The following is a 17377-nucleotide window of genomic DNA, read 5'->3' on the forward strand; positions in this document are numbered from 1 at the left end:
GAAACTGTATTTTTCACTCAAATAACATAAAACCCATAACAGAATATATATATATATATATATATATATATATATATATATATATATACATATTTTACAAGATCCTGGTCTAATAACAGTCCATAATTCCCAGTCATCAGTTATTGCCTCATTTCAATTTTATTAACTTTTGGGGGAAATCTCTTTGTGAGTTCGAGCAAATTACTTGTCACTTGTTATTAAAGCTAATGAGAGAGATGTCAGCATCTTTCAAATCAGTCATGAATGACAAAACTGAAATGAGGTGAAACTTCCTCGGATTTTAGGAGGAGATCATGGCTAAATATGGTTAATGGTTATTGGTTAAACCATCGTGACAGGTAGAAACCTAGAGCTATACTAATCATATTCAGTGTCTGTAGGATAATGAGGATGTTGATGATGAATAGCTTGTGTGAGGATCTAAATAGAAATGATTTAAACCAGCTTCTGCTTTACAGAATGTGCTTAGATGAAAGGCATCTGAGCCCATAGTGAAGCCTGGTGGTTAAACACAAGCACCGGGCAGAGACACCTTCGACTGAGGAGACCTAATAGTTAAAGATCAGCTGCAGCGTTGTGCGCCACGCCTCCCCGGCTCGGCACCTGGTTCTCCAACAGTCCGTCAGTTGCGCTGTTGCAGAGCGGATTTTCAGACAGGACCGGCGGAAGAAAAGCGGGAGGAGGAAAAAAAGCGAACGGGGGAGAGGAGGAGGAGAATGTGACAACTGCTGGATGCGGACAGAGTGTGTGCGGCTGGCTACACTGCCTTTGGGGAGGCCTCGGCTCTTGCACCTGTCCCTCTCCGTCTCCGCGGCCAGGCGCAGTTTTGGGCGAGAGCGACGCTTTATTTATCAGGCAGGGCGCACAGCGGCGGAGGCGCGCACACACACACACACACACACACACACACACACTCACTCACACACACTCACTCACACACAAACACACATATACTGTACGCGCATACACAGGGCAGGCAGGCAACATGACTTCATCCTACAATCTGGATTTTCTGCCCGATATGATGGTGGAGAGCCGCCTGCTCGTTCCCGGAGACAGAATGTGAGTTCCCCGCCTCCTCTTCCTCTTCCTCTTCCTCTTCCTCTTCCTCCGCTGCTGATCTCTGCTTTTCGTGTGATTTCCACTGTCCTGAAAAGCAGCTGTCCGGTGTGGAAATGTTGCTCTGCTGCTGGATGTGTGACTGGAATCGGGGTCAGACTGAACGCGATGGCTTTATCTGTGTGTTACTGTGGTACTTACAGCTTGTTGTTAATAATATCCGTCGATAAATTGTACGAGGGGGGGGGCAGCAGGGGGGTGGGGGGGTCGCAGGAGCGCCCGGGGCTGTTATCAGCTATAGACAGGATGGTGATGAATGAACGCCATTATGGGGGGAGTTAATGCCACCGCCGTGAATAAACCTCGTCTTTATGAAGCTGTATTATCCGCTTGCATGTCGCCAGATTGTTGGAACCGTCAGGTCGACTCTTCAGAGCGTTTAGAGCATCGGCTCCCCGCCGCGCTCCGTGGAGCAGCCGAGGGGAAGTTGCTGTGATTTGCGGCAGCCGCCCATTAGACCGTCTGTGGGTCTGAGCCGGGGCTGGCCGCCGTGGGCTCGGACCACAGCCGGCTGTGGGAGCGCTCCACGCTGAGACACACATGTCTCTGTTCTGTGTCTGGGCTCAGAAGCGCAGGAGCGATCACATGAGGCTGGTTGAACTCCCCCAGAGGCGGGTTTCTCCTCTTTTTGTGCCCTCATCGCTTGTTTTTCTCCACACTTTGGACACTTGGATGAGGCGGAATGCATCGGAAAGCAGAACAAATGCACTGAGGAGAAGCAACACATGGGGCTTTTTGAGAAACATGCAGGAATGCATGGATGACTGCTATCCCGTGCGTTTCTATTGGATTTGCTGTAATTCAGTTAAACTCCGGAATTTCTAGAGCAGGGACAAAGGGAGGTTTCATCCCGATCATGGTCATGCGTTTTTTTCTCCACAGTGCATGTCCCACTTCTGTCTCCTCAGCTCACAGCGCCCAGTAGCTGATGGATCATGTTCTTTCTTTCTTTCTTTCCCAGCAGAGAGAATGTATAGTCTGCTGTAGTCCCCCCCCCCCCCCCCCCCATCTTCATATGGAGGGAGGTCTTTTTGTGCAGGCTACAGTGTATGTTGGCATGGTGCACTTAACTTCTGGTGACTCATGGTGTAAAACAACAGAGCAATCGTAATGAAGTGTGAATATGTGTGTGTGTGTGTGTGTGTGTGTGTGTGTGTGTGTGTGTGTGTGTGTGTGGGAGGTGTTATGAAAACCAGATCTGGCAGACTCATAATGCAGGATGTTTTAAGGATAATCAGCACAAATACCACAAAAGTTATGAAATCAGGCAGCAGCTGGAACAGAAACATCTGTCTACAATAAATGTTAGAACACTCATTCAGTGTAAACTAATCTTACATTAATACTATATATGGTACAGAAATATTGTCGATACACCGCCGAATGTAAAAAGTTGTATATTAGACCCGATCATGACTAAAGAAACTTTTGAGCAATAAACTATAAGTCAATATAAGAATATTATAAAAATACTGTCAAACATATCTTAACTAGAAAATGTATATTTTTAATAATCTGCATAAATAAAAGTCATAAATAAAAATAAGTTGTTTAATTATTATTTTGGAATGTACTGTACTACAGAATCACTATAAACTCAGTATTAAGTACCACAGTCATGCCTTATGTCAGTGGGAACCACAAAGGGGCCACAAGATAACTGAGAGGATACAGGATGATTAACGTGTTAGGAGAGACTCAAAAACCAAAGGAAAATCACTCTAATAAAGTTGTGGCAAATCCTTACATGTGGACATTGCTTTTTTTTAGAGGGACACAAGCCAAAAAACATGTCAGCACAGTTATATATATACAACAGAATGTCCAAAATACCAACAAGTGTTTCATGTTCTAAAACTGCATTAATCCAGGAATTACTCCTATCCCTGTTCCACCACATTAATATAAGTCCAGGGCTCGCTCTTTACCCTGGGGAGTCTCCTTCCATTGACTCTCTGTGTAGTCTGTTACCCAGATGCTCGAGCGATAAGACGGCTTTCTCATTAATCAGTGTCATCAGCCCCGGACCCCGTGTACAACCGGCGGGGGTGGACGAGGAAGCCATCACACTTCCAGCCGCTCTTCCCTTCTCTTTCTCTTTCTCCCTCTGATGTGTCTTGCATCACCAGTTGTTGGCTGTATCTGCCCCGCAGTGAAGGAGATATGAATAATGTGTCGCCGGCATTAGACAGGCCTATCTGTGCCCTCTTACCCAGCCGGGGAGGAGGCGGACAGGTTGAACCAGGTAGCGTTTAAGGAGATGACACTTTGTATTTACGCGAACACGCCTTTTGAGCCCCGGCTGTTTAGCTCTGGAGCGGTACTCTTGGTAATCCTCTGGTTTTGTCATTTGTGTCATCATGTTTAACGACACTCTTCCCCGGTGTAATTTGCATGCTGGCCCCTCTAACTCTCTTCTGCACCATATATTTCTGGAATTATCTTCTTGATCCTTGTACGTATGTGCTTAGGTCTGAAATTGGCTGCGTTCCCTTTCCTGGCCTTGTAGCGACTTCCCCATTGACACTGACAGCCCCTGACAACATCAGACTTGACAAATATTAGCTGAAATCATACGAGAACTAAGTGGAACTAACAGCCTAATCTCTCTCTATCCAGTCCTATCAAGCCTGGAAACATGAAAAGGGGTAAAGTGAGAGAATCAGGGAAAATGGTGCAGGACCTCTGGCCTTTACTTTCCACTCTAACTCCAGCTTTAAAGCCTAGACCGGGATCTGTCTCTGGGAAATATGTGACCCCCTTCACCTCCTTCGCCTGCGTGTGTTGAATCCCCGTCTGGTACGAAAGGAAAAGGTTCTTCAGGGTCTATCACACGTCTGGGCTGTAGAAGATGTAGCTTTTAGCAACGATTCCTACACAGCAACGCAGAGTAAACGAGAACACAAGGTTGCCGACTTTAACAAGTACAGTGTGTGCAGAGGAAAACACAAGACAGACTCACAATGATGCTTGAAAATGCCACATTCCTGCAAAGTGTGCACATAAAACCCACCACCTACACAGACAACCCTTTGCTTCTTCTTTCAGAGGGGGAATGTATATCTCACTGAGTCTCTTCATGACCACCCCACCCACCCACTCATCCCTTCACTTCCCCTTCCTGACCCCCCCATCCCCACCCCCCTCCGAGCCTGAAAGGACACAAATCATGAACCCAACAGCTGAAAGGGTCCTGTGACAGACAATGTGGGGTTCTCATGAGAAATGTATATGAGTGTCTGTGTGTTTAGAGGAGTGGATGGGATGGACAGGCTGCGTGGTTTCACAGGGAGAGGCAGGACAAGGCCCGTCCGTCCTGTTCTTTCCACCATTTATAGTTCTGTAATTCTTTCTGTTTAAATTTATGTCCGAAACTATTTTAATCCTCCATGTTGCGCTCGTAAAAGCTTTTGAAACACCACTTTGATCAAAACCCACTGAAAGACCCAAATAATAATTTAGAAGTGGATACATTACATGACTAAATGACCAGACATTGATTCAAACGGAGGAAGTTGCAATGTGGTGATCACTCGTGTTGGTCTGATACCGAAACTAGTGTCGGAAATGCCTCCGATACTGGCTGAATTACAGCATCAGGTATCAGCGAGTATGCAAGTCTATGCACTGATATGATACCTCCCGATTTATAAATAAACTTAATAGTTTCACACTCGGGCAAAACAGCAGTTTTCTCCTTCGCTGCTCTAAACCAGTGGTTTACACAGGAAGAGTAACGTTGACTGTAACGTTAGCCATGAGCAACATGTCACCAATTTGGCAATATCTTACAAGTCCCACCGGCAAAAAGGCAATGTGCAGTATGCAAGGCTTTAATTGTGAAGGGTGGCACTATTTTTTAGAAAGTTTAGGAAGTTATTTCATGATTAGTTTTTCCTGATTGACATTCAAATTGGACAATAAAAGGCATATTCTATGGGGTTTGACCTGAGCCATACAACAAGGATACCAATCATATCTGGTACAGGGTCAGTAATATACAGCTAGTAATTTCTTTTTAATGTATTGAATCAGGACTTGGTATCGGCCAATACACAAACCTTGTTTTGGAATCGGTATCAGGAAGGAAAAAGTCTCAGAACACCTCTGGTGATCATTGAATTGCAAAATCAGTCAGATTTCAGCAAAAAAGTCAAATAGTACTCAAGAGTATTTGCAGATTCTTAAGTTCAACACTATATAACTGAAATAATGTTATTCATAATGGACTCTGGTCAGAAAAACGAAACCTTCAACCTCATTTGCAAAAACATTAATAGCTGAAGGACTTCATTTCCCATCATTTTTGTCTCCTCAGGCAGAATATAGTCCAAGGCTGAAGATTTTACTTTCGTCTTATTGTTTTTAAAAATTACTTAAATATCTTGCAACATCTAGAATTCTGCCATTTCTGGCTCCAGTCACCACTAACAGTTCTTCCAAGATCCTTGTGGGTCTGATACAAATCAATTCAGGTTAAGAGCTTCACGCAGACCGTCAATTCAGTATTGATCAATTACTGATGAAGCATGTAATCAAACAAAAACTGCATCTTAACCACTATACAGAAGGTAGATAATACTTTGTGGCTAATTCATGGCCAGTGTAGATGATCCGACTGATGCATCAGAGTTAATCCTAGAAGTGAGAAAAGAGGAGTTTGAGAAATCAGGTGAAAATTGACTCGGACAGACTGGAAGAGGAGATTTACAGGGGTAAAGGTTTGAAAGAGGGAGGAGAGGAGTGATGGTTTGACAGCGTACGACTCCCCGGACAGACAGCTGGTCGGATTTGAATTGTGTTTTATCTGATGGTGAGATTAAAAGAAAATGAGAGGAGAAGAAAAAGGAGAATCGGTAGTGGTGGTGGTGTTATCTTTCTCCCAAGCAACAGAGAGAGGCCTTTCATTCTCTCTTGTGAGGATGACACACACACACAAATAGAGGAATGAGGAGAAATGTATCAGCAACAGTAAAGGAATCATTTCTGTCATTTCTGTTATGACTGTTTTTGTTCATAATATCGTTATTTAGGCGGGAAACACGTACAGTATGTGTGATATATGATGTGATGGAGTCGTCTTCACGCATCACCAGCTGCAATGTTGTTTTATGTTGTTTTCTCCCAGTGTGTGTGCGTGTGTGTGTGTGAGTGTGTGTGTTGTCATAATGATGAATGTCTTTGCTCTGCCGGGGCTCAGGAGCAGTTGTCTGTGGCTGACACCGCTGTGTGTAGGTGGTGATGTATCACGACCGTGTGTTCTGAGGTGGATGTGTGGATGTGTGTGTGCGGCAGGGGTGTGTCTGCGGATACATGACGGGGTCAACAAGCATCTTTATATGTCATACTTTTTAAATTTGTTAGCACTGGATATGTTAACAGCTGGAACAGTCACACTGGAGTTTTTCACATTAAAATTCCCCACCACATTCACTTTATTAAAAAAAAAAAGACTTTTTGAGTCATGGCTTGTCCTGAAATCTGACAGGAAATTTGTGCTTTTGATCAATAACAATCCATCATAAACAGCTGACTATTGGTGGTGCAGTCAGAAAGCAGAAAAAGCTATCAGCACAGTTTCAGAGGTTGCTGAAATTGGTGTGATTTAAAACATGATACACGATTGAGTAAACAGTGTTACTGTTCTTTTGTTTTGCATTAGCAGGCCAGCTAGCTCGCTTGTACAATAACATGCACTGATAAAATATACTTAAACCAAATAAAACAACCATTAACTGATTAGCATGTTAGCATAAACTCATGTTGAATGCTAACCAAACAATTGCCATGTTTTTTCTTGGTTGAAATGACACAGTGAATTTTTACTTTCATTTAGCTGAGAAGATGCTGTAGCAGTTTCAGACATGAACCAAGCCAAAGCCCCATCGTGGCTTTAGCAAGAGGATGCTAATAAAATACTAGCTCATCCAATCCATCCTTTCAAAATAATTCTTCACATTTTACCATCGAGTACAGAGGTGGATACCCGTTTAGCTCAGAAAGTGGTCAGGACTAAGGCTAGAAATGGCAGCCACACACAGAGAACTTGTGATCTGCTGCTCTCTAATGTGACTGGACCCTCAAGTCATGTGGCGCGTCTCAGATGACGCTCATAGCTCCCACCATTACATGAAAGTAGAGAGGGTGCAATAGCCCGGGATGTGCCGATCAGATGGCAGTCAGATGATGCCGGTGTGCTTGTTGCACAGTGTGTGTCTGATCTTCCTTAATCTGCATGTTTGTGAGGGTATGCAGCCTCCACCAGCTGATGATCTGCTCGTGATCGTCGCACCACTCTTTTCTCTCTGTCAGCCATGTTGCGTTCAAGGCCTGCAGAAACTTGCTTGGTTTTTTTTTTTTCTCTTTTTTTTTTGAGATGCCTCTCTCGGCTCTTCTCCTTGATTCATTTCATCTCCATACAATTTTGCTGATGACTTGATTTGACTCTTGTTTCCACGGCATGTTATTATGTTAGTTTCAAGCTCATTGGTTTGTTTATCCAAGTCAAGTACATGTTCACACAGCACACACACACTTTACCTTATGAACTGAGCTGTGCAAAGAGTGGGTTTTTTTGTGTGCGATTGTCTGTGTGAGTAAAACAGTGTTATGTGTGTGCGTGTATGTGTGTGTGTCTTCTGTTTTCTGAGAGGATTATTTCATCACTGGGCCTTGAAACGAATGAAGCATGCACATGCTTTCACTGCTGCATACACACATTGCCACCCACATAAATACGCAGAATACACACCACGTGATACACACACACACACGCGCGCAGGCAAACACACAGTCTCCACGTTGTTCACATCATGTCCCTGGGCTGTAGTGACGGGCAGAAAAATAACTGAATCCTAAGAGACTAAGAGAACACAATGATGATCTCTTCCTCTCTCAGTTTATGTGTACTGTATCTCTCCTCTGCACCAGCCCTTCTTCTCTCTGTCTTTTTCCCTCCTTCCTTTCTTCCTCTCATCCTCAATAGTCAGCCATTGCATTTGTACTGTGCGGTGGCATTACTCTGCCTTGCCAGAGGGAGAGCTTACCTCATGCATGTCTCAGTAGATTTTTTCTACCCCTTCTTCCCCCCCATCCCTCGCTTTATCCCTCTTTGGCCTGTATCTCTCTCTCTCTTTTTTCTCTGCACTCCCACTCTCTCCCTCTTTCTCCATTCAGGCGTGCTAAATGCTTTACCTCTGTCAACTCTTGAGTCTGAGAGAAGCTCATTATTGTGGAGGAAGGAGAGAAATTTGGGATTAGGTGCAACGTTCGTGGACTGAGGCTCTTGTTCAGCTAAAAGAGACATCAGAATTACAGAGAGACAGACTCACCTGCGTTAGTGATGTTCTTCTCTAATCATGAGGGTTGAGGGTTTTCCTGTGATTTTTAAAGCTCCCATATGTTACACTGTTCTGTTTGAAGTGTTGATCTCCATCAGAAGATATATTTATGGTTTAAGAACCAAAAGCCATCTCAGTGTAGTTTGACGTCTCCTCTCTCAGGCTTCTCTCTGGAGCTCTAGTAACAACAGGTTGGTTAGAAGAGAGGCTCTGAGCCTTCTGATTGGCTGACTGTTTTCCGAGTGATCTAAAATAAATCTAGCAAAGAGAGAGAAACCAAATTCTGCAAAGGATGGATGGTGGGTCCAGGTAGGTTGTGCTGAGGGCGTAGGTGAGATGAGACTGTTTTGTTGTGACATTACAAAGTTAGGGAAATCCTGACGGCTCGTTTTAAGACACAGTTTTTGAAAATGGGCCAAGAAGAGGTTAAGATGAACAGGCCTTTAGATATGGTGGAATAATGAAGTTTAATTCAAGCAAACAAAACCCCATGAGACGGACTTCCTGCACTCGATGCTCCACCTGTTGAATGCCGCCACATTTTTGAACCTACTCCACGGATTTCCTTCACATTTTTTACACTTACTCCAAATATTATTTTTGCTACAGAGCTAAACTGCCATTTTAGGGTGAAACATAAATGGAAGAAACAGTTACCTAACAGCACGAGGCTGATCAGATAAATTGTGTTAGTATAATATTGGCATTTCGGGGTCAGACTTCAGTATTTACCGATGACATTTGCATGGTGGCGTAAATGAGGTGTCGTTGTCTTCAGTACACAAACACAGGGGCAGAATTCCCAGGAAATACTGGCATCTCAATACCTCTTCACCTCTGGCCTTCAAACCTCTCTCTTATGCAGCTTGCACACACTGAACCTGTGCGTGCAGTTGTTGCGGCTGGTTAGCTTGCATGAGTGTAACTGGTGGACCACGTGAGAGCCGGCCCAGTGACATTAGACTTGCATAGACACTTCAAGGCTCCGATCACATGGCAGTCAAAGGGCACAGAAAGGGCAGCACCACCTGCTATTAGCGTGCAGAGCAGCTCCGGCAGTACACATCACAGCCCGGTTTTCATTCCAGCCACTTTGGCAGCTGGTTTTTGCTTTTTAAAGAGATAATCCTCCATGTCCTTATTGGTTGATTTTGTCTCACTCTTTGGTGCTAGTTAGTTATTTTCTCTGGCATCTTCCACTTGTCAGACAAACAGCGTGACCAGGAATGTGAAGTCTTTTTTCTTGGATTTATGGTTGATTAAGTTCAACTAGGTGGCACTCATTTCTATGTCTGCTCATGCATATGCTAACGATCCAGTTCTGCTTCTGTTTATTCAAAAAGAATCACAATTGTGAATCATATCTCTTCCTTCTCACAACAGGATGTTTTCCAGGAAAGACGTAGCAGACACTGGAAATTTGGAGCAGCAAATGTAATCATTTTGATGACTGGCTGGGTGGCAGGTGGAATTGTTGTTGTGTGTGGTATCAACGAGTTGGTGGCAAAGCTGTAATTTATAGTGAAAGATGATGCATTACTTCTTTTAACTTATCTTTAAATGCTGACAGAAGGAGTTGGGGGGTAATTTCAATCAGCTTTAGTATTTGAAATGAAAACCTGCCGGTGCCTGGACCTCAGTGGCACTTGGTTATATTTATGATAGTGCCTGGCAGAGAAAGGGATTTTTTATGAGGTCAATCTGTCTATTAATGTGCCATGTCTTCCTTGTTTAACCTTTAAAATGTGGGCATAAACGTGTACCATGAGTGGACACAGGATAATTATCACTGATAGAACCGGCCAATAAACAATGCCTCTCTTTGTAAATCACAGTTTTAATTCTCAGTCTGTGTAAAAGGACCTGCTCACCCACTCAAGAAAACGTTGTTGTCCCTGGGTTCAGTGGAGTTTCAGGGTCAAAATGTCTAGATTCTGCTTCAGTAGCTTTTCAGTTGTGGCATAAGGAAGTTCTGGTGCAGATGTCAATTACTTCTTCTTCTTTGAGATGAAAAATTTAAGTTTAAGACAAAAAAAATACAATTATGATAGTCCATTAGCCTCCTGGCCTGACCTTATAATGGAATCAAACCTCCAGCCATGCATGAGGGATTCATCTGAGTTTTCTGCCCAAACCTGAAGGTGCCGCCCAGCCACACCGACAGAACACAGACAGCACTTCCTACCCATAAATCTCTCTGTCTAGTCTCTTCTTCACAGTCTGACTCTCTTCATTTCCATCTCCCCCATCTGTTTTATATGGGCGCTGCAAAACATACACATGAGCACACACACACTCACACAGACACACATATCCATACACAGTTGAAGAGCTGTCAGGTCTAACCTTGACTCGCACAGAGAATGAATTGTAATGCAAAGGGGAGGGCGGGGGGCACAAACAGGATGTCAGAGAGCTGCAGCTCGTCTCTGCCCGACCTGCCTCTTTCTTCCCTGTGGAGTCCAACTCTGCACAATCTCTCTGTTAAAGATTTTTTTTTTTTTCTGGCTTCTGATTAAAGCACAATAGTTACCTTTCCGTTTACTCTCCCCTCACCAAACACATCCCAGGGGGTTGAGAGCAAAAACAGGTTAGCACACTGGTCAAACTGTGTTGACATAGGTGCCAAACTCATTCATATATATACTCAAATGCTCCTGTGTTGCATGCTAACAAAGATAGTAGGTCATTTGAATAACATCAGATGTGAAGTTGTACCAGTTGCTGAGCTAAACCAAATGTAATTTAAATAATATGCAAACAAAGACTGAAAGATTTATGTTGGAGATAGATGAAAATGTACATCATGAAAAGCTGCTTGACCCGTTTAAGTGGTGGATTGTTTGAAAATCCTCAGAAATGCGGAGGATAATAGCCGGACTCTGCCCAGATGTGGAAGTATATGAGCCAGACTATCCTTTAATATGTAAGAAAAGCTGCTTCTTTCCTTAGATACTGCTCTAATAGGTTTTCCTCTACTGTATGGTAACTTTATGTACAGGTGAAGACAATTCAGAAACAACAAATATGTTCCCCTCATGAAGTTTCCTGGGCAGACATTATCAAATTGGGATCTTTGGGGCATGCTGTTTGTCGATTTGTGGTCCGTGACATGAAAACATTTGCAAAGCTATAGAGAGCACAGCAATAGGGCGTTCAGTCGGCACCGAGCCTGCGGTAAACTCCCCAGTAGTGATAGATGTGTGTGTTCCAGATAGTGAAGTGATCGATAGTAGTATTGTTGGGAGGGGCGTTCGGAGTTGCTGTTATTGTGTTTCAGAAAGCTAAGGGGAGATGGGTTAGGGGGTGCAGAGGAGAGCTTGACGGGTTTATTGAGAAGCGTGATCTAGTGCACCGCCCCGGGACTCTTAGATGTAGTTAGAGAGGGCAGGGAAAAAAAGGGGAAGAATTGGTGACGGTGAATGGATGGAAGTGGAGGAAGTGTGCATCAGAGGAGAGTGGAGAGGGAGGAAATAGAGACAGGAAGTGAGGATGGTGCAGAGATGGGAATAAATGTGTAGGTTATCTGTTGATGTTTATCTGCTGTGTCCTGAGGGCTTGTGCAGTCATAACAGTGATCTAATCTGCACCTCTGGAGAGCACACACACACACACACACACACTCACTCTCACTCTTAGTGCCCATGCCACCAATCATCCATTTAAACTGTCATCTATCTGCCCTTCATCCAATCCATCCATTCAGCCCGCATTTCCATTTTTTAATTTATCCCTCCCTTTATGCTGCAGAATTCCTTCAGTCCGTGCTTCCACTCCTACATCCTGCTGAAATCCAATTGGCCTCATCTCCCTCCTCTCCCCTCTTCACTCCCCCTTCCCCCATGAACCATTTACCTTCTGCAGCCGTAGGGTTCAATGGACTTTTAAAGGCAGAAACTGATACAGGGTATTTCGAATCGAAGCTGCTGACTTCTGATATTTTGCGCAGATATTCAGTATCTGTCAAATTGGCCAATTTCATGGCAAAAAATAAAAATTGTGCAGAGCCCGGTGGGTGACGTGGGGTGGGGGGGTTTGGCATGCAGTGTTGTCAGTTGTGTTTTTTGACCTCACAACTAGGGGGAAGTGAGGATTTAAAGAGCAGCTGCTCATAACCGTGTTTTTTGCCGACCTGGTTTCACTAATGGCTTTGCTGTAGATGTGTACAAAAAGGGCGTGTCAGTACACTGTGACATCACTTTTGTGTGTGGTCAGAAGTGCAGCTTTCTACCAAAAATATGAGTGTAATGCAGCTTTTTAGTAAGTTAGCCTGTAAGATGAAGGAACACAGCTGTATGTGTTCCTTACTAACTGACCAGAGAAGCAACAACAATGTGTAAATTTAGTCTCTACAATATTTAAAATTATTGAATTAGTCTGAAAGCACAAATGACTCATTTATCCTAAAACTGGCTGTTTGTCCCTGAATTTTGTTTTCTCAAGTGTGGAAAACTCTGTGATACAGAGGTTTTGACCTTTTAAGAACAAAATTGAATAGAATTAATATTTAGGGAAACTGTCAGGTATCATTTCTAGCATAGTCAGTGTCCATAAACCTGTTTTCATAATGTCTTATTGGTGAGACCTCTCTGCACTGTGCCAGAAGCCTCTTTAACAGGAGGCATGCCTTGCGTGCTCACTGCCATGTAAGATGCTGAGCTGGTATCCTATGGACATATGTATGTCCCCTATATGCCTGGTGTCATGTGACAGGTGATAGTGGGGGGTGAGTGGGTCAGTAAAGTGTGTGTGGGAGTAGAGTTACTGCATGTAATGACACCATCGCTGCTGCCTGAGGAAACTGTGCAGAAAGAGCATTAAAAAAGTTAGCATTAGCCACCTCAGGGAGCTTGAAGCGCATCTCCCATATTTCGATGGAGGTTTGAATAAACAGTCGGCCACAATAGATCAGTGGAGCATGAAGGAAGTAATACTCTCTCCTCTATTTACTTTCTTTAATCTCACATATTCAGAACTAGCATGTCTAAACTGTGCTGGACGATTGAGTTCAGCAGTTTGTGACTTCTCTGTGTTTGTGTGGATTTCAGCCACACCATGTGTGTGAGTGTCTGCGGTCCGGATGTGTCTGTGTCAGTCCGGCGCCCCTGGTGTATCGGCATAGGTGAGCGTGTCAGCCGTTTTGACACAATGCAGCGTTTGATTGAGGTCAAAGAATCTCGTGACGATAATGGCCTGAAAAACCCGACGTCTGATTCTCACTCCCCTGAGCAGCCAAGTCCCTTTTCAAAGAAGTGAGAAAACACAGTGACACTTCTCTTTCAAACGCCACCACTTAGGCGGGGGCACTGTAATTTGCCACTGAGAAGCCGAAACATGAGGTGTCTTTTGAGCCATTGATTCCTGTTGGCCTAAGCCTTTTCAGTGGCAGAGAGAGGCAACAAGAGGATGAAAAAGACGAGGGGAGGGAAGCCATTCCCCTGCAGATGAAACACAAACATCTGGTGCATTTTAGGGCTTTAGCTTCCCTCGGATAGATGTTGCAATGCTTCTGTGTGCATGGATGTGTGCACTGAGTGTGCCCGTTAGCGTAGCTGCTCATCCGCGCATGCATGTACATCTCGACAGAGTCTTTCTATATTCTGTAATAACCAGCCACAAGGCAGGGGAGAGCAGAATGGCCTCTCAACCGATATAGGAAGTGAAGGAGCGAGGGAGGGAGGGAGGAGGTTACCGGGGCTAACGTGGCTTCATTCCCCCAAGCTGCCGCTGATCAAACGGGCTCGATGGCTTTGGCAGAGGGAAAAACTGAAGGCACCACTGGAAAGACATTAACACAGGCGGGAAAGAACCTTAAAGGAGCATAGTGGCAATCTTGCCTGTTTGGCTCATTTCCCTCAGCACAGATCTATTTTGCAATGTCCCAGACCATTTCCCACTCAGGATGCCTGGTGTGTGTGAGAGATCTCTGCACGTTTGGATGTGTGTGTGATCAAGGACCCCCCCCCCCCCCCCCCCCCCCCTTTAGTCAGCCTAATTTGTATAATTGAAAACAGTCATCTGATGTGCAGTTCAAAGGTAGTGCAGACAGCAGCGGCTCTAAGATGTCACCCAGTGATACATGAATTAGCACCTTAGCTAGTTTTAGTTCAGCCCAAATGCCAGCGCTGTGAAGCTGTGAAGCATGACCACTTCAAATTTATAATTTAGTTCTTCAGATATAGATGAATACAAGCCCTAAAATGTTTGTATTTAGCTGGGGCAGAAAGTTTTTTTTCAAAACCAGAAAGAGGAGGTGTTTCTACTTAAATTCAGGTGGTGATTTTTTTTTTCTTTTTTTAGGGCACATCAAAGTATTTCATTCTCAGAAAGTTCTACGACTGTTGGACTTTTGAGACTCCTTGAAAAACGTATTGGATAAAATGAAAAATACGTGGTCATCAAACTGTGCCATTTTATTTTCCCCCTGACATTTTGAAGGTGTTTTTTGGAGGTACAGCTTTCACCAGACCACAGCAACAAATATCTCAAATATCTCATTTTAGAACAAAAGTCTTTTTTTCTGTCCCAGACACAATGATTTAAACCCAACTTATCCAGCAACTCCTAGTCATCAAAACTCTGCTGCCCGATAAGAGTGACAAACTTATTTTTCAAGTAAACCCACAGACATCATTTTGTTTTCACATATTTGCTCGGGTTTGATGGAGTAATCTGTCCATGGAATTGCTGATACGGAGGTGGCAGCAGTACTGTGGTTCTGGAGCTGAGTGCTAAATGCTGCCGGGGTAGAGGGTTGATTTCCCCCCACCCCCCCACCCCCCCCGAGCCACCCAGGCTACAGCTGTCTGTACCTGCTGTACTGAAAGGTTCTGGGTTAAAGCTCCTACTAAAACAGCAGACGTGGCTGATGTGATAATAACAGGTAATTTGCCAAATATTGTGATTGTTCTCATCATTTACACTTATCAATCTCGATCATTTGAGGAACCACAATTATTCTGCTTTTTAAAAAAAAACTCTTATTAAATGGGAACGCCTTATTTTGAAAGTTTATATTCATCTGTTAGAAAAGAAATCAGGTATTTTAAAAAGGCTGGTGTTTCCTTTTTTACCTTTTATGGCTTCAACTACCAGTACCTGTTCAAATTTATGTTGAATATAATGTTTTTATCGTGCTGTAGTTCCAGTAGTTTCTACTGATTTTAGTGGAAATCCTTCGTGTACCTCTTACATTCCAGTGGCACCTTGATAATCTTTTGCTAGCATTGTTTGTTTTCATTGAATTTCCAACAATCACTTGTGAATGAAGCACTCAGCTGTGAGGTCTTGTTGTCTGGAAGTTATCAAAAAAGGATCTTTGCACGCAGCTTCTACTGCGACAAGACGTGCAAGAATCTGCCATGTGAATGTCAATAATAAGAAAACATGCAGCACAAATATTCGTGATACAACCACACATTGTGTTCAGTTTCCTGGCGACCTTGGGACAAAAATTGAGTTTTCCGTTAAAAGTCCCATATTTTACACTCATCCTGTGATTTATCTGAAGTGTTGATCGGGATAGGATGATATATTTGTGGTTTTAAGAACCAAAAACCATCTCAGTGTAGTTTTACATTTCCTCTCTCAGGATTCGATCTGTAACTCAGGTTGGTGAGCCAATCAGAAGAGTAGCTCAGATCCTCTCTTCTGATTGGCTGACTGATTTCTGAGTGATCGAATTAAAATATAGCAGATTTCAGGTAAACACTCAGAGAAACCAAATCCTGCAAGGTTGGATGATGGGTCCAGGTAGGCGGGGCTTGGCTAAGGGTAGTGACTGCTTTGTTGTGACATCACAAAGTTCCAGAAGTCCTGACGACTGGTTTTAAGGCTCAGTTTCTGAATACAGGCTGTGTGCATTTCTCTGTGGACTGAGGCTTTGATACTTTCACAGTATTAATATAGAACCTAGACCTGCTTTATGATCAAAAAATGAGAAATCTCTCTTTGTATAATATGGGACCTTTAAATATTACTTAAGAGGAAAATATACTAATAACTCAATAAAATATATTTCCATGAAATATTGTTTTGAGATTGACACCTTAATCCAAAATGATCAGCTTCACAAACCAACAGCAGTTGACCTGTAATCACTGAGCGTATCACACATCTGAATTAAAACACTAATCTGGAAATCCCATCAGAACACAGAATAACACACTCTCCCGGACAGATTAGTCCCTCGCCTCGTGTTTCTAGGAACATGCTGACTGCTCGAACCACAGTGATACTATTGTGTTTCCATGCTTGTAAGTGTTTAAGTGCAAGCATCTCTGTGTGTGTGTGTGTGTGTGCGTGTTTGTGAGTAAGCCTCGGGCTGTCCCCTCAGCGCTGCGTCTGTATCGACCTGCAGTGGAAAACAGGCCTGTACTCGGCCATGTAGGCCAGAGAGTCGATTGGGACATCAGAATGAGGGCAGCCGTCCAAAACAGCATCACAATGTGCCCAGAGGCCGTGCACTCACACACACACACACACACACACACACACACAAACAAACACACACACTGTATATATACAAAGGCTTGGCCATTTTTCAAATAGCCTTGGATTTATGGTTTATAAATCCCCCAGATGGTGATTCATGTGTAATCTGTCTGTAATGGTTGCTTGATGGACTGAGTTTCAAACCGTCTTGGACCGTTTTTGTGTTGCATTTTCAGACACTACAGTCACTGGATCATTATCACTTGAATATCTATTGCACATGTAATTGTGTATAATTGCATATTGGATTGATGGACACGACGTTTCTTTCTAGTACTGCAGCTGATTTCTGATAAATCTGTTTAGCCATTTATCTTTTTTTCTTCCTCACAGGAAAATGTCAGGTGTTTTTTTTCTTTTTGTTTTTTTTTTCTCAGAAAGTGATTTTACAATCAGAAAAAAAA

The 17377-nt window shown here is 43.5% G+C and overlaps 1 protein-coding gene across 30 annotated transcripts in view; it reads left to right on the top strand.

Annotated features, from left to right (window-relative positions):
* LOC139635396 (CUGBP Elav-like family member 2) overlaps positions 1-17377 on the top strand; it is a 464890-nt gene that overhangs the window by 332756 nt on the left and 114757 nt on the right. For 2 of the 30 annotated variants that reach the window (XM_071502693.1, XM_071502706.1), the window contains exon 1: positions 164-1083. The exons of 23 other annotated variants lie outside the window; for them this stretch is intronic. In XM_071502693.1, the coding sequence (XP_071358794.1) occupies positions 1007-1083 (77 nt within the window). In that variant the 5' untranslated portion in view covers positions 164-1006. Of the gene's footprint in view, positions 1-163; positions 1084-17377 lie in introns of those variants that run through there. 5 more of the 30 variants (XM_071502714.1, XM_071502712.1, XM_071502701.1 and 2 more) reach the window with 4 other exon arrangements.

Source organism: Trachinotus anak, unplaced genomic scaffold (assembly GCF_046630095.1).
Source record: "Trachinotus anak isolate AG129_WGS33_773 ecotype Australia unplaced genomic scaffold, CSIRO_AGI_Tana_v1 ptg000018l, whole genome shotgun sequence".
In the NCBI taxonomy this organism is placed as follows: domain Eukaryota; kingdom Metazoa; phylum Chordata; class Actinopteri; order Carangiformes; family Carangidae; genus Trachinotus; species Trachinotus anak.